The sequence below is a fragment of the Caretta caretta genome, chromosome 2 (genome assembly GCF_965140235.1).
Source record: "Caretta caretta isolate rCarCar2 chromosome 2, rCarCar1.hap1, whole genome shotgun sequence".
Lineage (NCBI taxonomy): Eukaryota > Metazoa > Chordata > Testudines > Cheloniidae > Caretta > Caretta caretta.
Genome location: NC_134207.1, coordinates 74,896,344 through 74,923,741, shown reverse-complemented (window position 1 = coordinate 74,923,741; position 27,398 = coordinate 74,896,344). Strand labels below are relative to the sequence as shown.

The 27,398-nt window shown below is 42.0% G+C and overlaps 1 protein-coding gene across 2 annotated transcripts in view; it reads left to right on the top strand.

Moving 5' to 3' along the window:
* The window catches only part of MAPRE2 (microtubule associated protein RP/EB family member 2), a 164,128-nt gene extending 137,334 nt beyond the window's left edge, over positions 1–26,794 (top strand). For both annotated transcript variants that reach the window (XM_048840602.2, XM_048840601.2), the window contains 3 exons: positions 2,673–2,812; positions 6,184–6,342; positions 23,592–26,794. In XM_048840602.2, coding sequence (XP_048696559.1) covers positions 2,673–2,812; positions 6,184–6,342; positions 23,592–23,663 — 371 coding nt within the window. In that variant the 3' untranslated portion in view covers positions 23,664–26,794. The remainder of the gene's footprint in view (positions 1–2,672; positions 2,813–6,183; positions 6,343–23,591) is intronic.
* Positions 26,795–27,398: the final 604 nt, after the last annotated feature.

Sequence of the window (27,398 nt, the reverse complement as noted above, 5' to 3'; positions counted from 1 at the left end):
CTCTCTGGTCACGCGATTACAGACATGAAAGTTGTGATATTACAACAAAAAAACTTCAAATCCAGACTCCAGCGAGAAACTGTTGAATTGGAATTCATTTGCAAATTGGATACAATAACTTAGGCTTGAATAGAGACTGGGAGTGGCTAAGTCATTATGCAAGGTAACCTATTTCCCCTTGTTTTTTCTCCCCCCTCCCTCCCCCCCCTGGAGTTCTTGTTAAACCCTGGATTTGTGCTGGAAATGGCCCACCTTGATTATCATACACATTGTAAGGAGAGTGATCACTTTAGATAAGCTATTACCAGCAGGAGAGTGGGGTGGGGGGAGGTATTTTTTCATGCTTTGTGTGTATAAAAAGATCTTCTACACTTTCCACAGTATGCATCCGATGAAGTGAGCTGTAGCTCACAAAAGCTTATGCTCAAATAAATTGGTTAGTCTCTAAGGTGCCACAAGTACTCCTTTTCTTTTTGCGAATACAGACTAACACGGCTGTTACTCTGAAACTAGTCTACGTATGTAAAGTATATGGTGGTGATGTGTATATAAATGCTATTGTATGAAAAATGAAGCTTATTGTCACATGGGATGCATGGATCACTTAAATGTCAGAGTAAGATTCTGGGATCCTAACAAAAGATTTGTTTTAATGAGTTGTGGTTTCAGTTGTATTTAAAGTATTGATCAGGCCCTTGGGGAAAATGTTAGTGAAGATTATACACAAAGATCTGCTGGTCTCTGACAAAGGAAAAAATGGCAACTACAGATCTTACTCTATTGTCAGAGTACTTTACCAAAAAGACTTACTGTTTTGTTTGTGTAAGAGCAGTAGGGCACTGTTAGTGTGTATTGGTTCATGTTAGCCTCATGAACCAAATTTTATTGCTCAAGAAAAGAGCTGGATTGATGACATCTGTAGATACTAAGTGCTCTTTCAAAAAAATAAGTAATTTTAGGCATACGAACAGTGTAAATTTCATCTTTACCAACTCTGTATACCGTACCTGAACTCTGTTATCAAGGGGTGATGTAGTCCATGTATGTAACTTGTAACTTCAGGATGGAAGATGCTATATTTTGGCCAGACTGGAGTTTTAACTTTCTGTTGGCAAGGTACCTTTCAGATATATCAATAATTTTATTTGTAACAAATATGAAAAAGTATGGTGGAATTTTAGCCAAAATGGTGCCCACTAAAAGCAGATGAAATGTGTAATTGTTTATACTCTCAGGGCTGTCACTAGAGAATATAAAGTGATGAGAAAAGACAACTCTTTGTACAGTAGCCAGTGTAGTCTGTGACTAAATCACAAGAACCTAACAAGCTTGACTGAATCACCGATCGTTGCAATTCCTCCCAATCAGCTTTTGAGTTTCTTGACCGAGAAGCCTGAGGACATCTTGCGGGAGGTGGGGGGTTTGAGTGTATGTGATGGGAGGGGGAGTCTTGCTACATCAAAGCTAATTTGTGGATTGAGTTCCTTAGGCTTTTACTCTTTACTCTGTTCCTTAAAGGAAAATGGGCAATCTAACAAGCCTAACTTTTCCTCCTCAAGCCTTAAATATAATTAAGGTTGGCAGAGAGGTCTAGGGAGTTCATTTCTGTGCTTTTTAATTCTGCTCAGTCATTTTTGTTTAAAAACTGGTAACCTTATGCCACATTGAGACCATAAAGTGGGTGGTCTCTTCTGAAGAATAATTGGAGTGGGACATCCTGTGCTTTGGGAGTGGATGCTGCTAATTACAGTATGTGAAGCTTGGACATCTCCTTCCACGAATGATAAACTCAGAGCCCAGTTGGGACTTTAGTATTCACTCAAACCCTAAAGAAGAGAGGGGAGAAGGGAACGGAGAAGGGAAGGGCATCATATCAGTTGTCAGCCTTAGGGTGCGTAGAAAGATGGCATTAGCACTGCATTTTCCTGTGTCTATACTTAAGCATTTGTGCATGCTTGATGCTTGTGAAAATAGAGTATCTATCGGTGCTTGGTGTGAGTGGTGTTTTCTGTGGGCAAAAGTGTTGCTGTACATTTGGGTACGTTATCGGCTTTGCTTTTCACATGAAGTACCAAAAACCTCCTAAGCTGATCAGAAACGTTATCTTTTGGCCACTGCTGCAATCAAGTGCTCACTGATGGATTTAATTCAGTTTGCATCTGCTGAATTTCAGTGTGATTGTACAAGTAATGGTGTTAGTTTCTTCTCCATTTTAAAGCATAGAAGCAGATAGACTTACAAATAAAATCACCACAAATTAAATCAACTTGCCTTTCTCCAGTAAATTTTTAAAATCAATAAATATTAACTGTTAAGCTAAATGATTTAGTTGTTGCCAGTGTCATCTTTAAAACTGTAAAGTAGTAGTAATTAAAGAAATTATGTTATTTATTCACCTTTCTTTGCGTATCAGTGAGGTATTTTGTCCTTTTAAACTGAAAGAAGCATTCTTGTTATGGTATTTACTTTCCTTTTCAATATTTTGCATCTTTCTACTTAAAACCGGGAAGTAACAGCACTAATGGTCATATACAAATTAAATACCTTTTTTCTGTATCTGGAAGGGGTAAAAATTCAAATTATTGGGAGTATAATACTTACACTGGGCATAAATACTTAAATCTGATCTTTAAAAGAGTGTTCTCAAATCAATTTTATTCTTGTGCTTTCAGGTGCTGCTAAATCCAGTCCAGTTTCTAAACCAGGGTCCACACCTTCTCGTCCATCGTCAGCAAAAAAAGCCACACCAAGCAGCTCAGCATCCAAATCAGATAAAGATTTGGAAACACAAGTCATACAACTCAGTGAACAGGTAACTTTGCTTCAACCGCAGAATTAGTTATCAGTAGGGCCCTACCAAATTCATGGTCCGTTTTGGTCAATTTCATGGACACAGGTTTTAAAAAATCGTGAATTTCAGTTATTTAAATCTGAAATGTCAAGGTGCTGTAACTGTAGGGGTCCTGAACCATAAAGGAGTTGTGGAGGGTGGGGGTCCGCAGGGTTATTGTGTGGGGGGGTGGCGGTACTACTACCCTTACTTCTGTGCTGCTGCTGGCAGTGACTCCTCCTTCAGAGCTGGGCAGCTGGAGAGTGGCGGCTGCTGTCTATGGATCCCAGCTCTGAAGGCAGAGCTGTCGTCAGCAGCAGCACAGAAGTAAGGGCGGCAATACCATACCATGCCACCCTTACTTCTGTGCTGCTGCCTGCAGAGCTGGGCCCTCAGTCAGCAGCTGCCACTCTCTGGGCACCCAGCTCTGAAGGCAGCAGCGCAGAAGTAAGGGTGGCATGGTATGGTATTGCCATCCTTACTTCTGCGCTGCTGCTGGCAGGGCGCCGCCTTTAGAGCTGGGAGCCCGGCTAGCGGCCGCTGCTCTCCAGCCGCCGAGTTCTGAAGGCAGCGCAAGCGCAAGTGTGGGAATACCGTGATCCCCTTAAAATAGCCTTGTGATTTACCCTGCAACTCCCCACTTTGAGAAATGCTGGTCTCCCCTGTGAAATCTGTATAGTATAGGGTAAAAGCACATAAAAGACCAGATTTCATGGGGAGAAACCCAGTTTCACAGTCCGTGACGTGTTTTTTGTGGCCGTGAATTTGTTAGGACCCTCATTATCAGAAGCACTAGGAAAGCTATGAAAAGTCATGAAAACGAAGATTACTGTATACTGATAGTAAAAGTACTGAGACAGAGCAAAACATTGAACAACTGAAAAATTAACTTCCGATTCCAGTCTGGATTATATTCACTTCACAGTGGTGAAGGATCTAACAAATGGAATAGCTCAGCTATGAACACAAAAGTGATGTCATTAAAAACATGCTGCTCTAGCAGTTGGCTGCAGGATGGCCAATGTTGTGCCCATATTTTAAAAAGATGCTAAGGATGATTTTGGGTGAATCATACTGCAGTGTGAGAGCTGCCTTAAAGCTAGTTGTACTTGAATATGCATATTACAGTTTTACTTGAATACAGATAGCTGCATGGTTTATAAGAAAAATTCTAGTCCCTCTAACACGAGAATTTAGAATGAAAGAAGAATTGTATGTCTGTTATATTATATTTAGAGTTTAAAAGGTATCTTGATAAATATGTTTCCCTGTTATGAAGAATCCAGTAACATTTTGAGAGTTAAGTCTGTCCTCATGGATTAAAACTTGTGATAGGAGGAATAATGAAACATAACTTATTTTCACCATGGAAAGAGGTTTAATAGTAGAGTCCTAGGGATCTGTAGTTGGATTTGGAGTTTGGTGATGGTCAATATACTTCGCTATCTGGAAGGAAGTGGTAACATGTTATTGTAGAGTTAAATATACAGCAGCTAAGATATTTGTAATTTGACTTTTGTTTACACAAAGTTATTCTTTCAAAAAGTATTTGAGGGCTCTGTTCTAGTTTATGTGAAACCTGTTATTTTAATACAGTCAGAATAAACCGCAAATGAGTGCAACAGGTATAGTGGTGAAACAGAGCTGGAAAAGTGTATCTTGGAACTAGATTCTCATGTGCAGGTGTCAATTAAGAGAAGTACTTTGAAACTTGAGCAGTTTCAGCTTTTCTCACATGCGGCCATCATGGGCTTTTCTTCCGGCCACAGCCTCCTGGGCGGTGATTGAGTGGGGGGAAGCACAGTGGCTCATCCCCCAAGGCCATCAGCAGGGGTTCAGCCCTGCCCCCCTCTGGAGTCACAAGTGCCAGAGGATCAGCCAGCCAGTATGAGTTCGCCACCTTCCTGGGAACCGTGGGGCTTGGGCTTCCTGCTTCAGCTGTGGGGTAGCAGGCAGCAGGCTCCAGCTATGGGTACTCTGGCCCCAGCTGCGTGGTGGTGGGTGTTGGCCCTGGGCTCACAACCCCTCCATCATCCCTGGCCCTCACTGCCTCCCTACCCACCTCTCCATCCAGTGCTTAATTTATCCCCTAGCTTGCCGGGGCTGAGTAAATCTGCTATGGAAAGTAATATTTGTATGTCTGTTCATATCACTTTTCACTGCCTTCCAGCTAGCTAGCAAGTCTGCTTCTGTGAAAAGTGATGATATATATAACATACAAATATCACTTTTCACAGCAGCAGACTTACTAGCTAGAAAGTCTAATGAAAAAAGCAACCAAAAAAGCAAAAGAAACCACCACCACATCAAAAGAGAAGAACATGAAAAACATGAATTTGTGTTTCTATTCTGTGTAGGTCCAGTAAAGAATAGAGACAATTGTATTTATTGTTGCGTTTACAACAACAAAAACCCTACATAAATAAATTATAATGATTTGGACATGTATATATGCATATTTATTTGTTTTTCCTAAAGTTAAATAAGTATTTTAGGAAAAATTGTCAGAGTGGCCACCAGCAAGAGTTGATGGCCGCTCTCTGAGGTCACCAAAAAATTTGTTGTGAGAACCCCATTAGGGAGCACCTGGATCAATCACCTGAAAGCTGGTATTTCAGAACTACCACTATATTTTATGCCAGCATAAGAGAATTCTGAAACCCAGCACCAGACCAGTTAAACAAGTGAAGAAAGGTATAAGCAGCCACACACAGTATTCGCACTCAAAGATTTTTTTTTAACATATAGTAGGTCACCTGATCATTATTCTGCCAAGGCAGGATTGACAGAAAACTAAAAAAATTATCATAAGAGACACAGCTAAATATTTTTAAGGAGTAGATAAATTTTAGGATAAACAATACTTACAACAAATGTACATTAATTCAGCCAAAGTAGAAATGCAGCCATTATGAATATTGTGAAATTGCCATGGCAAGTGGCACAGCTTGGCACTTATAGCAGTCTCAACAGGGGGCCAGGTTTTAGTCATAGCTCCTGAGCCACTCTGTTATTGGAGCTTGCTATTGATATGTATTACCACAGCACTGAAACATTCTGTAAAAATGGTCCCTCCGGGGTGAGGGTTGAGGTGCCTTGATGGGTAGTATGGGGAAATCTACACTCTTTTGCCCATGCTGCTCTGTGAACAAGGATTTCCTTATTCCGACAGTCTAGCACCTTTAACAACTACAAAATGCACTTTTAAGTTTAAAGACTTGTAAAAAAGTATATATATTAAGGTTATGCCTGTTATGTACTGTCCTGCACTGTAGGCAAAACTCACTCATAATCTGCTCACAGATCGCGTGTGCCGTGCTCCTGTTATTGGAACATGTATGTTTTATTTACAGGTACATTCATTAAAACTTGCACTCGAAGGCGTGGAGAAGGAAAGGGATTTCTACTTTGGAAAATTAAGGGAGATTGAACTTCTCTGCCAAGAACATGGGCAAGAAAATAATGACCTTGTCCAAAGGCTAATGGAAGTCCTTTATGCTTCAGAAGAACACGTAAGTGCAAGATATTCTTTATTCTCGTATGTTTCCTTAATGAAAACAGGCTTCATATCACTGGCACCATATTGGGTCAAGTTCTCTAGGTAGATCAGCACAGATTGTTGCAACCTAGTCTTTTTAACAAATGTCAATTTAAAAAACACTTTGCATCTAGAGACAATTGTTTTTTGTTATCGGTGAATGCACTGAAGGGGCTGATAGCTTTTTAGTGCAGTTGTATAAATTTTATGTGCTCTAATTTTGTTGAGATGTTAATCTGAAACAGAAAGGGACATCAAAAGTATTTTGAAGTATTTTCAAATTTTCTTATTCCTGCCTCTGCTTTGTTTCTGCTGCTGCAATTATACAGAAATTTTTTTGTAATCCTGTTCCTTGACATGTTCTTGAAAGTCAGATTGCATAAATATGCTGAAATACAGAGGGTCCTAAATATCTCAGAATATTAAATTGAAAACCAGATAGACATGTTCACAGATTTGCACACTGTACACACTATGATTACTTCTGGTACAAGGAACATATCTGCTTTTTTATTTAGCATTTTTATCCTGTTGCTATAGGCAGAATCTTCACTGCACAAAACCCAATAATCTTTTGTCCTTTTCAGTCTACCAATATTTCAGAATTATTTTATCTGGAAGAATAAGCAAGAATCTCACTTGTATTATAGACATAGCATGGTAAACATTTAATAGAACAGGAAGAATGAAGAGGGCTGATAAAGGATACTGACTAAATTCCTTAGATATGTTCAGGGGTAATGACTCCATGAGAATTTAGTTGGAACTACTCCCATTCATGTTGGCTAAATCCCTGTGTGTACTACTCTGAAGATTGACACCACACACACGCCCTGCCCCTCAGTCTCCAGTGCACCGTAGCTTTGGTTCCATAATGTGTTGGCATCAACATAGTCTCACTGGTACTGTGGTTTTGTTGACACTTCCTTATTTAGTATCTATTCTCAGATGATAACTTCAGTAGTAGTTGATTGAGTTGTCTTGAGATAAGATTATTGGGTCATTAAAAGCAAGGCTAGAATAATTTACCTTGTGTAGTTTTTAAAACACTATCAAGAACTTGAAAATTGTAATTATGATTTTGATGGCCCCACACAGCTAAAACTGACTGGAAGTGGGAGGGATTCATGGAGGTTTCCTTAGGGAACAAACCAGTATTTCAATACTGATAGGACCAAACATTTTAAAAAAACTTGACCAGACATATGAGCAAAGTCATAAGAACTGCACATATATAGTGGTCAAAGGAAATGTCTGAATGCAAGAACAGTGATTTATTTGTAAAGGGAAGCCGGAGAAATCCCTTCTCCCCATATCCTATCACATCTGTTTGTTCGTTGGCTTGAATTGTTAAGCGACTTCTCAGCTAAAGAATGCTTGTTGATTCCCTTTTCTTTAGCTTTCGTTATTAGCAAAACACATCACAAAATTCAGCTTACCTCAGATCATAGTTCTGAGCCCTTTGTCTGGTTCCCTTCCATCCTCCCCACTAGGAATGTCATAAACTAATAGCTGCCCAAAAACATTTAGCATATACAGTGCAGCCCTGTTCTCCCGCATCTGGATACAGATAACTTCCACTGAATTATTGCATATTCTGCAATGGGAAAACTGAGCCCCTTGTCTTTCTTCCTTAGATCTTCAGTGCTCAATGTTGGTTTACTGAGGCAAGACATCAGCGCACTAGCACTTAGAGCCAAAGATCTAGGTGCTCTGATGCTAACAGTGGAGAGGGTAGCTGCATATCTTGCCGACTCTTTCTTTTGCAATGTCTTCTCTTTTCCTTGGCTTGGCTTGCCTTTGCGTTCTATTTTCTGCCTGTGCAGTGAATCTGTTCCTCATCTCCAAGTTAAGTGTTCTCTCTATCACTGAGCATTTTGTAGGCTAATCCCTTGGTAACAGCAGTTAGGATTTCCTGAGCCCCAAATGAAAGAGCCCCAACTCCCAAAGCTACAAGCAGCTCCAACAGTTCTGGTTTCTTGCTAATGAGTTCTTGCTAAATCCAGCTTTGGTTTAACCTCTGGTCTAATGGACTGCTAATGAAAGAGCTGGAGTGTAGGGGCTGTCAGTGAAGCAAAAGGGTTAACTTAGTGTTCAGGGTGCATTTTAGATATCAAGGGTCATGAGGCTCTCCTCAGCAAAAAGTTATAGTTAGAACAAACTGTACAAATCATTCCTGGCAAAGGCCTCATGCTTGAAATATCATTGTTGACTTAAATTTGTTTTCAGTTCATATTTCCAATAACCTTTTGGTAGCACTCTCATGCCCTGGTTCATTTAAGCTGTAATTTTACAGGCATATATTGTATTCTTTCTATAGAGCATGCCCTATTCAGACATGCCAACTGTTCTTATTCAGTTTTTAATCCCTATTTTTAATAGCTCTTTTTAAAAAATAAACTTAATATTTGTGAAAAGTTCTGGATTGACAGCACTAGAGACTGGAGCTCTCCTCTCAGATCAGCTACCCCTCAGGCAGGGCTGTCCTTAGGATTTATGGGGCCCTACGTAGTATTATTAAACTGGTGTCCCTATGCTGGCGCAACTGGTGTCCCTGTGCCGGTGCATTGGGCTCTGTGAATACTGGTGCCCCTTTATTGGCTCTGTGAATACGGCTTCTGCCTAGTAAGGATACTGCAGCGTGCACTGTGTGCATGGGAGCTGACCCGCGCTTACCTGCTGTCCCAGTCATAGCCGCAGACTCCGCGGGTCGGTACTCCGGGGCTGGAGCACCCACAGGGAAAATTTTTGCATCATGCGCCCCTCTTCCCCCTTCCTGCCACACCTGCCGCGCGCCAGCCACCCAGCGCTTACCAACTCTCCCCCCTCCCTCCCAGTGCTTCCAGAGTGCCGCAAACAGCTGATTCGTGGCGTTTAAGCTCCGGGAGGGAGGGGGAGAAGCAGGGGTGGGGCGCACTCAGGGGAGGAGGCGGGGCGAGGGTGGAGCAGGGGCGGGAAGGGGCACAGGCTTGGGGGAAGGGGTGGAGTGGGGGTGGGGCATGGAGTGGAGGCAGGGGGGTCAAGCATCCCCTGGCAAGATGAGAAGTTGGCGCCTACGGTCCCAGTGGTGCACCAAATTTTTGGGTGCCCTACACAGCCGCATATGCTGTGTATGCCTAAGGAAGGCCATGCCCCTAAGTAAATTCCTTATACAATTTAATAAAGTTTTATATGCCTGTGATAGAATTTGATATAAGTTGTTTCAGAACACCTATAAAGGATGTTGTCTGTTACATTCAGTAGATTTTTACAGTAATTTCTGTGTAACATTATTACATTTTTGTAGAATCCTATTGGTTTCATCTCTGTTAAATTAATACATAATTAAGGCTGTGATGTGGTCGCGGGTACTTTTAGTAAAAGTCATGAACTGGTCACGTGCAATAAACAAAACTTCACAGCCCCGTGACCTGACCTTGACCTGTACTATAAATATCCCTGACTAAATCTTAGCTGGGGGGACCCCCCGGGGGAGCCGCTGCTCTGGAGGGGGGAGGGGATGGTGGCAGGCTGCTTCTCTAGGGGGGGGCAGAGGGGGCCCAGAGCCTGCAGCACTGGGGAGGAGGCCATAGAGGCCATAGAGCAGCGACTGCTCTGGCCACTCCCAGGGCCACATCACCGCTGCTGCTTCCGCCACCCCCAGGACTGGTGCTCAGTCGGTCCCCTGGGCCAGCCGCACCAGGGATGGGCAGTCCCTGGGGTAGCTCCAGCAGCGGCTGATGCAGCTGGCTGAGGGACTGTCCGAATGGCTGCCTGCGGAGCGGCTCCAGTAGCAGCCAGCGTGGCTGTCCCAGGGCCACCTGAGCAGCAGTCCCAGGGGCTGGGGTCAGGCCCACTGGCCACTGCAGAACTCACGGAGGTTGCGGAAAGTCACGGAATCTGTGACTTCCGTGACCTCCTTGACAGACACAGCGCCCTATAAATAATCCATAAGGCACAACCTGGTCCATGGCTTTATCAGCTTCTTTCCATTGCCTCTGTACTGAACTGGAGACAACAATTTTAGGGTACCAATAAAGCAGGTTCCATTCAGTCAGTAGACTTTCTCTGCTGAGCTTGACAATGCAGGCACCAACTTGGATGAGTTGTTTTTTCTTTTTGTTTGTTAAATCTTTGTTTATAAGAATTTTTACTCAGTAACAAAGATATGAAGGGAATACAAACATCACCCAGAGAAAAATAAAATTAATATTAGCAAGTAAAAATCATTTATTTGTGTCTGTAAGAACAAAGCTGGATATAAAGAGAGGTGAAGAGGAAGAGTGCTGGGGAGAGGAAAGACTTTAAAGACATCAGCAAAGTCGTAGGAGCATTTGAGAGACAGATACTGGGTCATTAGTTTTTTAGTAAATGGATTGCTTATGACATGGATGTGCTGAGAACTGAACTGGGACTTCAGTTAGCAAGTAAAACATTTGATAGTCTGTTTAGCCTAACAGCTTTCAGTCACTTTTGAACTGGGATAATTCAGTCTTGTAATCCAGAGGTGAAAGGCTTCATATCCAGTTACGAATCCTTGAGCCATGCAATTCTGGCTTGTAGTGAAAAATTTGCTTCTTCTATTCTCTCTCCTAAACAGTCTAGTCTTTTGCAGTTCAATGGAAGCTAAAGGCTTGCCATTATTTAATTGCTTTAGTGCGTATCTCTATCCCTGTCAGTCACTCAGCTCAAGGTTCTCAAGCAGTTTGTCTTAATTTAGTAATTTTTAGCACCCTACTGCTCCAGTCCCTCAGAAAGAAACTCCAGTTGAAAGAGACACTTCCTGAAGTAGATGGGCTTCATAATACTTGACTGTGCCGGCAGTCACACCTGTGCGGTTAGATGACTCACCGTATAAGTCAGATAGATTGAAGAGTCAGGTTATTCACAGCTGGAAGCTAGCATCTCTATTGGGGAGGCCTGAGGTGACACAATCCTACAATATATGGTAGAAGTAAATGCTCTATTACTTTACTTTTTAGGGATGCTGTTCAAATAGACTATATGGTCCCAAAGTGATTGTGCATAGTGAAAGTCTGACTTTCCTATTTCATTTGTATAGGTACAGACTGTATAAACTGAGAAATTTATGCCCATATTTCAGAACAACTTCTTCAGGAGTGACCAGGGCACAGGGAGAATTTGCCATTTCCAGCCCAAGGAAACCATTCCTCAGGCAGACAGAAGACCACCAGTCTTGTTCAGAGTCAGAGTAGGTTCCCAAGCCACTTCTTCGCTCAGGATTAGTGGCTTTCCCTAGCACATGTACAAGATCAGGATGTACAAGTTTATAATATCATGCATGTATTTTCTAACTGGTGCCTCAGAAAAATCTGCATATCGGGGGGAATTGATTTAAATCAAATTTATTCAAATCACTGATTGTAATCATGTTTTAAATCAGCAGCCATGAAACATGATTTAAATAATTGATTTTAATCACGTTTTACATTCATACTTTATAGTTATTTTCCTGAAGAAAGGTTGATTCTCGTTGCTTGGTAATCATTAACACATCTTGATTTGCAACTAAATATAGTCCTTACATTAAATCTGGTGTTTATTTGTGTTAATCAGGACGATATCTGTACACTTCTATTTAAGTAATTATCTACGTTAATTTTTTGCTTGTGATTTGTGTTAAGCTCTATTTCAGTGGTGCCCAAACTTTTCCTGTCAGACCCCCCCTTATCAGTAACAGAATCTGTCCACGCTCCCTCTCCGTTACAGCACGAGCTTTGGCTGAAGGCAGAGTGGGCGGGGGCCAGAACTGGAGCTGGGGCTAGAGGCAGAGCGGGCCTGGGGGCAGAGTGGAGCTGGGCTGGGGCAGAGCAGAGGGCGGAGAGGAGCTGCGGTTGGGGTTGGAGCTGGGCTGGGACAGAGCAAAAGGCGGAGTGGGGCTGAGCTGGGGGCAGAGCAGGGCTGGGTGGCACTCCCGCTCTGTCTCCCATGAGGACTGCTTTAAATATGCTGGATACGTAAAACAAAAATGTTTATCAAAACGTTTTGCATTTAAAACAGATTTATAACCTGTGTTGTCTGTAGTTAGTAAATTGAACTAATTGTTTCTGGTCATTGTGTCCTTCAAGATTTTAGATCTTATAGATCTCATCCTCTCTTACCTAGCTTTTATTCATCGATTGACAGAGAAAAACAAGCTTTCCTGCTTTTTCAACTCCCATCTGCGTTTGAACTTGAAATAAACTAGTCTTTGAACTGAACTAGTTGAATAAACTAAAGTGAAGAAAATATTTTATCTGTACCTGAGGAAGAGGCTACTATTGTCAAAAGCTAGTTTAGCACTTCAACAAACTCAGGTGACATCTACTAGTACAGTGGTTTTGACTGTCTCCAAAGTTTGACAGCAAACATGTAATGATTAATATTTTAATGTTTAAATTAAATAATTTTAAGATTGTAATAAGTTTTGGCTCAACATAGATTGTCAATTTCAAATATAATTTCTTAAAAAACAACCCTGTATTTAGCTTAAATAAAGTCCAATTTCAATAATGAAGAAAGCTGATTTTAAAAAAAAAATAATTGATTTTAATTTATCGTGGCATCTCATCAGACAGGTAAACACCCAGGGAGTCACTTTAATGCCCAAGATTAGGAGTATCAGTGCTGATATTTTGACTTTTGTGTATCATTCTGTTTTTATTTTGTTTAACTTCCCATCTGAAAAGGACTATTCCAAAACCAGCTCAGCATTGACACCAAATGTAAAAACCTTATTCTGCCTCCCCTATCCTCTAGAAACATATAGTTACCTGCTAAAATGGAAACACTTTATTGCATAACCTGCTTTGAATTAAACTGAGAAGCCTCAAATTCTCTTCATCAGACTCTTCCCCTCCCCCCCCCCTTTTATTCCCCCCCCCACCAGCCTCTACATTTGAAAAGTAGCAATATCCGTTTTGGAGAGTTATTTACACCAATCATGTCTAATAAAAATTGTCTGGCGATAGCAGGTCCTGCAGAAGTATTGGATTGTTGATGGTACAACTTGAATGGCGGCTAAGCAAAGTTGTCCCCCCGCCTCTCAGTCGTAGTCAGCTAGCTATCACTAATGTAGGGCAGGGATGAACTATGTAGGGTCTTTTCAGTAAAATCATTCTCCAGAATGATGAAATCTGCTGAAACAAAGCATAGCTTTTAATGGTGCCAGAGTCAATGGGAACATGGAAAGTGCGCTTTAAGATTTGGTTTTTGAGTTCCAGTATCGCTAAACTGCACAATATTTTACTAAAATTAGTATCTTGAAATAATAAATCTCCGATCTAAAAGAATCAGTGTTTATTTGCTTTGTAGTAAGGTGCATTCTATGAAGCATCTCTAGAGAATGTTGTACATAACTAATCCGTTTTTTTAAATAATGGGATTTAATGGTGGTCCTCAGACAACAAAGGCCAGACATAATGTCACTAACAGTAGCCAGTGAGGTCAATGAATGCTGAACCCAGAGTTGTTCAAAGAAATAAATATGTTTTAAATAAAACGTAAATTAAATACATATTTAATTATTCTTAAGGTACATTTTGTGGATTAAATAAAACTCCCAAAAAAGTTTAGGTATCCTTTTAAACTTTGATTTAGGTTAGCAGAATCGTGAATAAAACAACTAAGGAAAATAAAAATATCTGTTTCCTAAAGTGCATCCAACTTTTGAACACGAGACTGTATTTCACTCATTTGTAAAGCATTCTGGACCTTGTGCATTTTATAATGTAATTTAGCAGATCATGCTTCTGTGATCATGCTTAGCACTTAGCTTTGCAGGGCTGGGGAAGGGCAGGAAAATCTGCTCCCTAGTGCACCTCTGCAGGAGACAGCAATACTATATTGTAGGGGAAAGGAGGAAGAAAAACTAGAGCTGCCATCTTTGTTAGCCAGCCCCAGAGGGGGCTTGTCAGGACTGCATTGTGGCCCTGCCCCCAAAGAATCCTCAGAGCTGCACGGGGGGAAGTTCTGACTTCATCTCTTCCGAAGGTAGCACATTGTTCTGGCCAGTGCTGCTCCCAGTGCCCAGAGAGTACTGCACCTGTGGGTATGGTGCTTCCTGTCTCTCCTCAGTTTGGATATTATTACTGCCAACCCTAAATGTTCAAAAGTGAAGAGTCAGACCCAGAAAATCATGAGTGTTTTAAATGTTGGGTTCTTTTTAAACGCGCCTTCTGACTTTCGAGCCTTTCGAGCTTCTAGCCATGAAGGCTACACGTTCTTTCCCCCCCCCCCCTTCAGTCTATGCCTAGATACTCGTGTAATGGCATAACTGAGGCTTTATGAAAACCAGCAAATACTGGGGTATTTGCAGTAAAATCATGAGTTGGCAACACTGCTCAGACTCTTAGGAGCCATCATTGAATTTTAAGAGACTTGACCAGGGTAGGTGAATGACAAATCAGGGAGTATGTATCAGGAGCTCTCATTTAGCCACATTCCTTATCAAACTCTAGCTTGCAGATAAACTACCTATTCTTTAATGTCCATTCAGAGGAACAATATGTCACGTAATGCTGTGAAAACCAACAGCATTGTGGGGGGAATAATCCCAGCTCCCATCAAGCACAAACTGGTTAAAATAAAATTCCTATATTAACTAGTAAATGGGTTAATCCATTATAATTAGTGCTCTCAATTAATCATAGTTAATGCATACAATTAACACAAAACAAATTAACTAGATTTTAAAAAGACGCAATCGCAATTTTAATAGCACTGTTAAACCATAATAGAAAACCAATCTTGGATGTTTTTCTTCATTTTCAAATATATTGATTTTTAGTTACAACACAGAATACAAAGTGTACAGTGCTCACTTTTTATTATTTTTATTACAAATATTTTGAGTGTAAAAAAAGATAAACAAAATAAATTGTATTTTTCAATTCACCTCATACAAGTCCACTCAGTCCTACTTCTTGTTCAGCCAATCGCTAAGACAAACAAGTTTGTTTACATTTATGGATGATAATGCTGCCCGCTTCTTATTTACGTCACCTGAAAGTGAAAACAAGTGTTCGCATAGCACTGTTGTAGTCGGCATTGCAAGGTATTCATGTGCCAGATATGCTAAATATTCATGTGCTCCTTCATGCTTTGTCTTGTAGGTGCTAAAGTTTTACATTGTTTTGTTTTTGAGTGCACGTATGTAAAAAAGAATAATAATAATTTCTACATTTGTAAGTTTCATTTTCATGATAAAGAGATTGCACTACAGTACTTGTGTCAAGGTTCCTCCCCCACTCTGAACTCTAGGGTACAGATGTGGGGACCTGCATGAAAAACCTCCTAAGCTTATCTTTACCAGCTTAGGTCAAAACTTCCCCAAGGTACAAAATATTACACCCATTATCCTTGGAATGGCCGCTACCACCACCAAACTAATACTGGTTACTGGGGAAGAGCTGTTTGGACGCGTCTTTCCCCCCAAAATACTTCCCCAAAACCTTGCACCCCACTTCCTGGACAAGGTTTGGTAAAAAGCCTCACCAATTTGCCTAGGTGACTACAGACCCAGACCCTTGGATCTTAAGAACAATGAACAATCCTCCCAACACTTGCACCCCCCCCTCTCCTGGGAAATGTTGGATAAAAAGCCTCACCAATTTGCATAGGTGACCACAGACCCAAACCCTTGGATCTGAGAACAATGAAAAAGCATTCAGTTTTTTAAAAGAAGACTTTTAATAAAAAATAGCAGTAAATAGAAATAAAGAAATCCCCCCTGTAAAATCAGGATGGTAGATATCTTACAGGGTAATTAGATTCAAAACATAGAGAACCCCTCTAGGCAAAACCTTAAGTTACAAAAAAAGTACACAGACAGAAATAGTTATTCTATTCAGCACAATTCTTTTCTCAGCCATTTAAAGAAATCATAATCTAACACATACCTAGCTAGATTACTTACTAAAAGTTCTAAGACTCCATTCCTGTTCTGTCCCTGGCAAGAGCAGCACACAGACAGACCCTTTGTCCCTCTCCCTCCTCCCAGCTTTTGAAAGTATCTTGTCTCCTCATTGGTCATTTTGGTCAGGTGCCAGCGAGGTTACCTTTAGCTTCTTAACCCTTTACAGGTGAGAGGAGCTTTCCCCTGGCCAGGAGGGATTTCAAAGGGGTTTACCCTTCCCTTTATATTTATGACACGCCCCCCAAATCTCAGCTAGGGTGAAACACTGGCTGGGATTTCTTCCTGGAGCTCTAGGAAAAACAGAGTTAATAAGACACATGCATCTCTAAATATACTACCAAGTACATAAAGACTAACAATATTTTCCACATCTCAAGGACGATTTTAACCAGTTGATTCTGGGAAACTTTCACGGGAGAGTGCATCAGCCACTTTGTTAGAAGCTCCTGAGATGTGTTGGATGTCGAAATCAAAATCTTGGAGAGCTAAACTCCACCGAAGAAGTTTTTTGTTAGTTTCTTTGACGGTGTGAAGCCACTTTAGTGCAGCATGGTCGGTTTGCAGGTGGAAACGCCGTCCCCAAACATATGGGCGTAGCTTTTCCAGAGCGTAGACAATGGCGTAACATTCTTTTTCAGGGACTGACCAGTTGCTTTCCCTCTCAGACAGTTTTTTGCTGAGAAACACTACAGGGTGGAATTCTTGATCAGGTCCTTTCTGCATTAAAACTGCTCCCACACCATGCTCGGACGCATCTGTGGTTACTAGGAACGGTTTGTCAAAGTCTGGGGCCCTTAGTACAGGGTCAGACATGAGTGTCGCTTTAAGCTTGTTAAAGGCCTTCTGACACTTTCCGGTCCACTGAACAGCATTTGGCTGTTTCTTTTTGGTTAGGTCTGTCAGTGGGGCAGCGATTTGGCTGTAGTGCGGTACAAAGCGTCTGTAATAACCGGCCAAGCCTAAGAAGGATTGAACCTGTTTCTTTGACTTTGGGACAGGCCACTTTTGGATAGCATCCACTTTGGCCTGTAGGGGGCTGATAGTTCCTTGACCCACCTGGTGTCCTAGGTAAGTCACTCTGTTTAGGCCTATTTGACACTTCTTAGCCTTAACAGTTAGTCCTGCCTCCCTTATGCGCTCAAGGACTTTTTGTAGATGTTCCAGGTGGTCTGCCCAGGAATCCGAAAATATGGCCACGTCGTCAAGGTAGGCGACTGCATATTCTCCTAATCCCGCTAGGAGACCATCTACAAGTTTTTGGAAAGTGGCGGGTGCATTTCGCAGCCCGAAAGGGAGTACATTAAATTCATACAGCCCGAGATGTGTGATGAAGGCTGACCTTTCCTTGGCAGATTCATCTAGCGGTACCTGCCAGTACCCCTTGGTTAAGTCCAAGGTAGAGATGAACTGGGCCCGTCCCAGTTTCTCTAATAGTTCATCTGTGCGTGGCATTGGATAGTTGTCTGGGCGAGTTACAGCATTTAGCTTACGGTAGTCCACGCAAAAACGTATTTCCCCATCTGGTTTGGGAACTAGAACCACTGGAGATGCCCATGCACTTTCAGAGGGGCGGATTACACCCATCTGTAACATATCCTGGATCTCCCGTTCTATAGCAGTTTTAGCTTGAGGAGACACCCGGTAAGGTTGGACCCTAATTGGGTGAGCATTACCTGTGTCAATGGAGTGGTATGCCCGTTCAGTCAGTCCTGGGGTGGCTGAGAACGTTGGCGCGTAGCTAGTGCACAGCTCCTGGATCTGCTGTCGCTGCATACGCCCAAGGGTCATGGAGAGGTTCACCTCTTCCACACCACCAGCACATTTCCCTTCGAAGTAAACACCTTCAGGCCACTCAGCGTCGTCTCCTCCCTGGGCTGTAACTGACAAACCTTTAATTCTCTGGAATAAAAGGGCTTTAGAGAATTAATATGGTACACCTTAGGCTTCCGGTTGGAGGTGGGGAATGCTATGAGATAATTAACAGCTCCCAGGCGCTCCTGGACCATGAATGGCCCTTCCCACGATGCTTCCATTTTATGGGCCTGGAGCGCCTTTAAGACCATGACCTGGTCTCCTACTTTGAAGGAACGTTCTCTGGCATGCTTATCATACCAGGCTTTTTGCTCTTTTTGAGCATCCTGTAAGTTTTCTCTAGCCAGGGCTAAAGAGGTTCGGAGGGTGTTTTGTAGGTTGGTTACAAAGTCCAGAATGTTAGTTCCTGGAGAAGGTGTAAATCCCTCCCATTGCTGCTTCACCAACTGCAATGGCCCCTTAACCTCACGGCCATATACAAGTTCAAATGGGGAAAACCCTAAACTGGGATGTGGTACAGCTCTGTAGGCAAAGAGCAACTGCTGCAACACTAGGTCCCAATCATTGGAGTGCTCATTTACAAATTTACGTATCATGGCCCCCAAAGTTCCATTAAACTTCTCCACCATGCCATTTGTTTGATGGTGGTAAGGAGTGGCAACCAAGTGATTTACCCCATGAGCTTCCCAAAGGTTTTTCATAGTTCCTGCCAGGAAATTAGTCCCTGCATCTGTGAGGATGTCGGAGGGCCAACCTACCCTGGCAAAAATGTCTGCTAGTGCCTGGCACACACTTTTAGCCCTGGTGTTGCTTAGAGCTACTGCTTCTGGCCATCGGGTGGCAAAATCCATGAAAGTCAGTATGTACTGCTTTCCTCTGGGTGTCTTTTTCGGAAAAGGACCCAGAATATCCACAGCTACTCGCTGAAATGGAACTTCAATGATGGGGAGTGGCTGGAGAGGGGCTTTGACCTGGTCTTGGGGTTTTCCCACTCTTTGGCACACCTCACAAGACTGGACATAGGTAGAAACATCCTTGCCCATTCCCTCCCAGTGGAATGACCCCCCCAAACGGTCTTTGGTCCTGTTCACCCCAGCATGGCCACTAGGGTGATCATGGGCTAAGCTCAAGAGCTTGGCCCGGTATTTAGTTGGAACTACCAACTGTCTCTGAGGATGCCAGTCTTCCTGGTGTCCACCAGAAAGAGTTTCCTTGTATAAAAGTCCTCTTTCTACAACAAACCTGGATCGATTAGAAGAGCTGAGAGGCGGTGGGTTGCTCCGTGCCGCCGTCCAAGCTCTCTGGAGGCTTTCATCTGCTTCCTGTTCAGTCTGGAACTGTTCCCTTGATGCTGGAGACATCAGTTCCTCATGGGATTGTGGACCTAGGCTTGGTCCCTCTGGAAGCGATATAGGGGATGGAGCTGTTTCTGTTGACTGTGAACCGCTCTCCGCTGGTGCACTATGTTGGGATTCAGGCTCCGGCTGAGCCTCTTGGGTCGGGTTATCGGCTGCTGCCAGTTCAGGTTCGGTGGGGCCCTCTGGTGTTGAGGTTGCAAGTACTGGATTCAGTGCTGACACGGGGTCTGGTGTTGGTTGTTCGGCTGGTTCCGGTTCTGGGACTGGTTCCGTCTGGGTCTCTGGGACTGGATCCACTACTGCTGTTGCAGACATTGGCCTGGTGTCCAGGTCCATCACCTCTGACTGGGTCCTGATAGAAGTTTCCGGAACAGAGCTAGGCCTCACGGCTTGTTTAGCCTGGCTGCGGGTAACCATTCCCACCCTCTTGGCCTGCTTCACATGATTGGCCAAGTCTTCCCCCAACAGCATGGGGATGGGATAATCATCATAGACTGCAAAAGTCCACGTTCCTGACCAGCCCTTGTACTGGACAGGCAACTTGGCTGTAGGCAAATTGAAAGAGTTGGACTTGAAGGGTTGAATCGTCACTTGGATCTCTGGGTTGATTAAATTGGGGTCCACTAAGGAAGCATGGATAGCTGACACTTGTGCTCCGGTGTCCCTCCACGCGGTGACCTTCTTCCCGCCCACACTCACAGTTTCCCTCCGCTCCAAGGGTATCTGGGAGGTATCTGGGCCTGTGGACCTCTGGTGTGATTCTGGTGCAATGAACTGTAATCTGTTGGGGTTCTTGGGGCAGTTGGCCTTTACATGCCCCAGCTCGTTACATTTAAAACATCGTCCAGCTGACGGGTCACTGGGGCGAGGAGGGTTGCTGGAGAACGGGGTGGTGGGACGATAAGGGGTCTGGAGGGCTCTTTGGGAGGTAGGTGGGGCTTTGGGCGGCCCCCGGTAATAGGGTGTGGTCTGGGGTGGTCCCTTCTGGTCTCCGCTCCAACTGCGACCAGTTTTCTTCTTCTCTGCCACCTCCACCCATCTGGCTCCAATCTCTCCTGCCTCAATTACAGTTTTGGGTTTCCCATCTAGGATGTATCTTTCTATTTCCTCAGGAACACCCTCTAAGAATTGTTCCATTTGCATTAGGAAGGGCAAATTTACTGGAGATTCAACACTTGCTCCTGATATCCAGGCATCCCAATGTTTCACAATGTGGTAGGCATGTCGGGTAAATGACATGTCTGGTTTCCACCTTAGGGCTCTGAACCTCCGACGAGACTGCTCAGGTGTTATCCCCATTCTGACTCTCGCCTTGGATTTAAACAGTTCATACTTGTTCATGTGTTCTTTAGGCATTTCAGCTGCCACCTCAGCTAAGGGTCCACTGAGCTGCGGCCTCAGCTCTACCATGTATTGGTCAGTAGAGATGTTGTACCCAAGGCAGGCCCTTTCGAAGTTTTCTAAGAAGGCCTCAGTATCATCACCTGCCTTGTAGGTGGGGAACTTTCTGGGATGGGAAGTGGTACCTGGAGAAGGATTGCTAGGGTTTGTTGGTATATTCTGCTGGGCCTTTATCCTCTCCATCTCCTCCACATGCTTCCTCTCTTTTTCCCTCTCCTCCTCCACATGCTTCCTTGCCTCCATTTCTTGTTCCTTCTTCAGCTGCATGAGTTCTATCTGTCTTTCATGTTCCCTTTGTCTTTCCTCAGCCTGAAATTTGGCTAATTCGAGCTGTAGTCGAGCCGCGGATTTTGCCATTCTAACCTCTCTGTTTTTACTAACTTTACACCCGAGGTTTAGAAATAAACAAACAAAACTTGGCTGTAAAATTTTGCTGTGCTGGAATAGAATACCTATTCTCTGATAGTGATTGTCAGCCTACAGAAAAAGACAATTCCCTTGTCTCTGCTCTGGGCCCAAATTAAAGCAAAAAACCTCCAACTGCTTGGAAACCTGCTTACCCAGCCCAAAGAAAAAGCAAATGGGTAGAACACACACCCCCTATTTACTTTTAGGAAGAAAAGAAAAAAAACCCTCTGGTTTGGAAGACTTCCCTGCAGGAGTTAAGTACCCTGCCTCCAGGCAAAGAAAACCTGCAATTCACAAGATAATCCCCTTTTGTCTCTGCTTGGCCACAAAGCAGAGAGAAACCAAGCTGCTTTCAGTTTCAAAGCTGCTTTCTGGACTTTCTTTCCAAAGAAAAAAAAATTTCCTTTTTAAAATCTGTATTTCTAGTTCAAAAAATCTCAACTGGATCTCAAATGATTTCAGGTTAATCCCACCACTGTGCCACCATGTCAAGGTTCCTCCCCCACTCTGAACTCTAGGGTACAGATGTGGGGACCTGCATGAAAAACCTCCTAAGCTTATCTTTACCAGCTTAGGTCAAAACTTCCCCAAGGTACAAAATATTACACCCGTTATCCTTGGAATGGCCGCTACCACCACCAAACTAATACTGGTTACTGGGGAAGAGCTGTTTGGACGCGTCTTTCCCCCCAAAATACTTCCCCAAAACCTTGCACCCCACTTCCTGGACAAGGTTTGGTAAAAAGCCTCACCAATTTGCCTAGGTGACTACAGACCCAGACCCTTGGATCTTAAGAACAATGAACAATCCTCCCAACACTTGCACCCCCCCCTCTCCTGGGAAATGTTGGATAAAAAGCCTCACCAATTTGCATAGGTGACCACAGACCCAAACCCTTGGATCTGAGAACAATGAAAAAGCATTCAGTTTTTTAAAAGAAGACTTTTAATAAAAAATAGCAGTAAATAGAAATAAAGAAATCCCCCCTGTAAAATCAGGATGGTAGATATCTTACAGGGTAATTAGATTCAAAACATAGAGAACCCCTCTAGGCAAAACCTTAAGTTACAAAAAAAGTACACAGACAGAAATAGTTATTCTATTCAGCACAATTCTTTTCTCAGCCATTTAAAGAAATCATAATCTAACACATACCTAGCTAGATTACTTACTAAAAGTTCTAAGACTCCATTCCTGTTCTGTCCCTGGCAAGAGCAGCACACAGACAGACCCTTTGTCCCTCTCCCTCCTCCCAGCTTTTGAAAGTATCTTGTCTCCTCATTGGTCATTTTGGTCAGGTGCCAGCGAGGTTACCTTTAGCTTCTTAACCCTTTACAGGTGAGAGGAGCTTTCCCCTGGCCAGGAGGGATTTCAAAGGGGTTTACCCTTCCCTTTATATTTATGACAACTTGTATGAGATGAATTGAAAAACATGGTTTCTTTTGTTTTTTACGGTGCAAACATTTGAAATAAAAACAATATAAAGTGAGCACTGTACACTTTGTATTCTGTGTTGTAATTGAAATCAATATGTTTTAAAATGTAGAAAAAAATCCAAAAATATTTATAATAAATTTAAATTGGTATTCTGTTTAACAGTGTGATTAAAACTGCAATTAATCACAACTATTTTTTTAATCTTGTGATTAACTCCAATTATTTTTTAATCGTTTTGACAGCCTTAATTAGAATGTAATTCCATGGTAAATCTGTGCTTTCCCCAGCTATTAGCTGCAACCCATGCTGTCTACTAGCTACAAGTCAAATGATACTTGAGAAACACAAAACAGTTTTCTACCTTGCAGAAATATATTAAAGTGGATTTGTCTGAATTGTAACCTACGACCGATTGTGCAGTTTTAACTTGTTTACCACAATCACGTACTACAGGCCACTGCAGCAGACCATATTAAACAGGGTCTTATCCCAGTTTTCAGTCTTTAAGTAACAAAAGAAAAGCTATACCAAAGTGCTATGAAACTTATTTTTCCATAAACCTGTTATGAGTCCTGCTAACTAGTATGCAACATTTATTCCACTGAACTAGTCTCTTTTGTACTGGAAATGAAATTCTTCAAATATTAACCCCTTAGTCCCAAAGGTTCATCCTGTTGTATTAAACAGACATACTTGCAAAATAGTTTGGATATTGAGAATAAAGGGGATGTGGGAGTGTCCAACACAGACGTCTTGCCTTGGTAGCCTTGAAATTATGGCTACCTGTTGTCCTCATACCTGAATGAAAATTAGGAGCCAAAACATAGACTAGGTTTAGTGCTATGGTAATATATCAAATCAGGAGTGTGTTCTGTTGAAGTCTTTTATTCTTTTTATTTTTAAACATGCAGGAGAGCCACACAGATGAGCATGAAGGCGAGGAGCAGGTTCATGAACAGCCCCAGCAGCAGGAAGAATACTGACCTGTCCAACATCTTTGACAGTTTTCATTCTGTATGGGAACTTTCTTCTGGAGAAAGGAATATGTGTGGCCTCAAACTCAAAACCAGTCACTCCCAGTCTGCCATTAACATTTATGTACCGTAGTGAGTGCAAGCAAACCACTGCATTCTGTACCCATATTTTGCCAAGATGCATTTGCAGAAGTCTTCTTTCAGTGTGTCTACCTGAGAGGTTGTAGGGCTACATCACCTACTGTACATCACTGCAACTTCACCACTTGGCTGCTTGAGATTTGTTCCACTTTTTAAAAAATATATATATTTATTTTTTCTTTTTGTCTTAAGTATGATACATTTGTAATTTGTTCTAAAATGTTTATATTGGCATCTCTTGTGGCAAGAAGTACTGTACCACTAGATGTGTTTGTCACTTGGTGGTGCTTTGGTATTTTCAAGTACATCTGCCTCGGGGCATAAATTTGGTCAAACAGTTGGAACAAAGGGATACTTTAGAAGTGATACTCAAGCTATAATGATGAGGTATGTGTTGTGGAGGGAAAAGGCTTATGTGACTCATATCGTTCCTATCCTGTATTCACAAAAGAGACGGCAAAGCAACAGTTTCCCTAATAAAGATTTAAACCCCCCTGAGTGTTTTACACCAAAGCATGTTAGAAAGCTGCACGATATGTTTTTATTTCTGGAAGATACGTGTCTACTTAGCTGTTTGAAAGTCCTCTCAACTTCCTGACTTTTCAACAGGACGTTTCCCTGCTTCTTTCTTTTGAAGGACATGTATTTATTAGAAATTCTGTCACTGCCTCCAGCTCAGTGCTGATTCGGGAGACAACAGTCTCCTCTCTCCTGCAGCTGCATCTGCAGAATGCCATCTCTGACCTTATATTCTGCCTGCCACCCCTACAAATGAGGATCAAGTGGGTCAGCCATTCCTCTTTCCTACTCTTGCTGCCTCTCCCCTTGGCCACACACATATGGAAGATGAAGACTTCCTTACTGGGGCTAGGCATATCCAAGGTTGATGTGCTGCAAACCAGCTGCAGAACCAGTCCTGAAACTCTTAAGAGATTCTCCTTTTAAACATGAAATGATTTGACTACTGATTGAAGGCATATTTTCCCCATTGGTGCTTAGGCCACTCTCTGCATGCTTAGTGAACCAGCCAGAAGTCCTGTTAGAGGTAAAGAACACATTAGCAGGGGATCACCTGCAAGGGACAAAAACAGTTCTGCAGGCTGACTGACCTCACTGCTGGATAGGTTGGCCCAGTGCAGAAACAGAATTTAGAGACTTCTGTGCCAAGGGTGTTTCCTCTTAATTAGGGTACTTGTTATCCTGTTCTAAATTATGGCATTTTGTAGGCAGAAATATAGCATAAAATACATTTAAAAGCATTCCTTATTTTTAAAAAATCTTAAAATAGCACATTTTTGGTCTATTTCTGAATCAGTATTGCCTTTCTTTTACACTTGGTGTTCCTGGCTTCCATCGCTTGATTTCTTAATTCTAGATTTATTACTTCGGTTATTTGATTTGGCAGGCACAAGGAGAAGTCGCATCCCAGGCTACTATCATTGAAAAGCTCAATAAAACCTTCTGAATGCTGTATCTTTTTTAAAATCTTTATGGAGTTGCTTTACTGATTAAGCTCCGGTACTAAATTTATACTGAAGCAGAAGGTTTTTTTAATTCAAAAAAAATCTTCAGTTCTCAAATCTTTTGCAGCAACGTTAATCTAATTTAGTTAAATGTGAGCAATCACTCCTACTGAGTTTCATACCACAGCCAGTACATAAAATACCTTTAAACATTAGAACAGGTGTTTCCATTTCCTCAATTGCTCCCTCGGCTCAGCAGCATAGTATCCAGTCCCTGTGGGTTGAAAGAGTTTTCTGGCCCTGACCCCAGCATTGACCTCACTTCCTACCCAATAATAGGTAGTGAAAGTGCTGTACCCTGCAATGTAGTACTTTCATTGCTATTTTTAGTTTAATTGATTTGCTTGGTTTCAATTAAAATCCTATATGTAAAGCAAATTAAAAAGTGAGGAGTTTTTTATAAGGATATAATGTCAGCATTTAGGGCACAGTTCTTAATTTTGTCTCAGAAATTTCCATTAGCATCTGGGGAAGTTCTGGTGGCGCAAGAAATTCAGGATCAGACCCTACCCTGCTACTGGCATCAGCACCAGATTGTGATCACTGATACAATTCCATCATGTTCCCATTTATAGGCAAGCAGACATTGAAGAGGTCTTCCTTAAAGTGTTTTTCCAAGGCTGCAAAATGGTTAGATTTTTCTGCTTGCGAGGTGGTTCTCGACAAGGCTACTCTACCCTACCCTTTTCAGCTATAAGTATAAAAAAAGCCAACCTGTCCTTTCCTCCCTTTCTTCCTACTCTGCCTTGTAATTGGTCTGAGGAGTATAACCCTTTCACTACTTTGTATCAGGCAGGAAGTGATTGATGTAGGGCACAGGAATGGTAGTTACCTTCCCAAGCCTGAGAGCCTCAAATGTGGTGAGGAGTGATACTCTGGAAGGGGATAGAGTTGTCCTCCTGCCCGGGTGAGTAACACCATTATTCCATTATGGTTTTAATATGCATTTGTAATTACTTTTACTAAATAGCACACCATAAAGCTTTGGTTATATATTAAATGTAAACTGAAAGGAATGTAAACATATGTATTGTTAATTATAAATAGATAAGTAATGACATCATAGATGCAAAAAGTCTTATTCAGATGTATCACTCATTTTACATTACCCACAAATTGTCGCATGGTAGAGTAGATTTTTTTTTTTTTTTTTTGGTCTCTGAATATGTGAATAACTTGACTTGCGTTTATCTTTTTACATATTTAATAAAAAAAAAAGTATATGTTAAAATCTGTGTAGCTCTAGAGACTATTCAAAACAGTTTAAAGTGGTAGTTTTCTATTTATATATTAAACTGTTTCATTATTAATTGCAAATGCGAGCAAGGGAAAAAAAGCCAAATGCTTTAAAAGGAAATGTGGTTCATAATGTATGTAGAAATCTCTTTTCAGGAGCCCAACAACTGTATCACCCTTCCACAAATCTCAGGATGAGATGAATGAAAATATAAAAAAAATAAAATAAGATGCAGATTATTCTTTTGGCAAACTTTTTCCAGTTTCAGAGTACTAAATCTCTTGCAGCTGTAGTTTAGTTTGGATGTAGGTACAGCAAAAGTAAACTAAGAGGTGAAGAGGGAATATTATAGTGAAATTCAGGGAAATTCCAAATGGACCTTTGCCACAGAGGTCTAACGGTAGGGATGCCATCTTAAGTGCAATCTCTAAAAGATTTAAATTGGGATCAGAAATACTTGCTCTGTGTGACGAAATAGCTGAAAGAATGCATTAAAGCCAACTCCATGGATCTGACTCAGTGTAGTGTGGGAAAGTGTGTTAGGTATTTGCTGCTAAGCCTTAGGGAACACTACTGGGGGGCAGGGAATGCTTCCCTTCCTAGAGGAAGGAAGGATCTAATCTAAATTGCTCTTGATCTCCACCTAGAGGTTTGCTTTAATGTTTCATCACAGCTTCAGAGAAGGCTGCTTTGTCCATCCATTCAGCATGAGGTCAATTCAGCTTCTTTAGCATGTACTATAACAGTTCTTAAATTACTAAAGTTTGGTGGGGAAGAAGAACAGAAGGCCATGGAGGGGTAGGCAGAAATCTCATTCAGACCAACCAGATTTAAGTTCTTTGT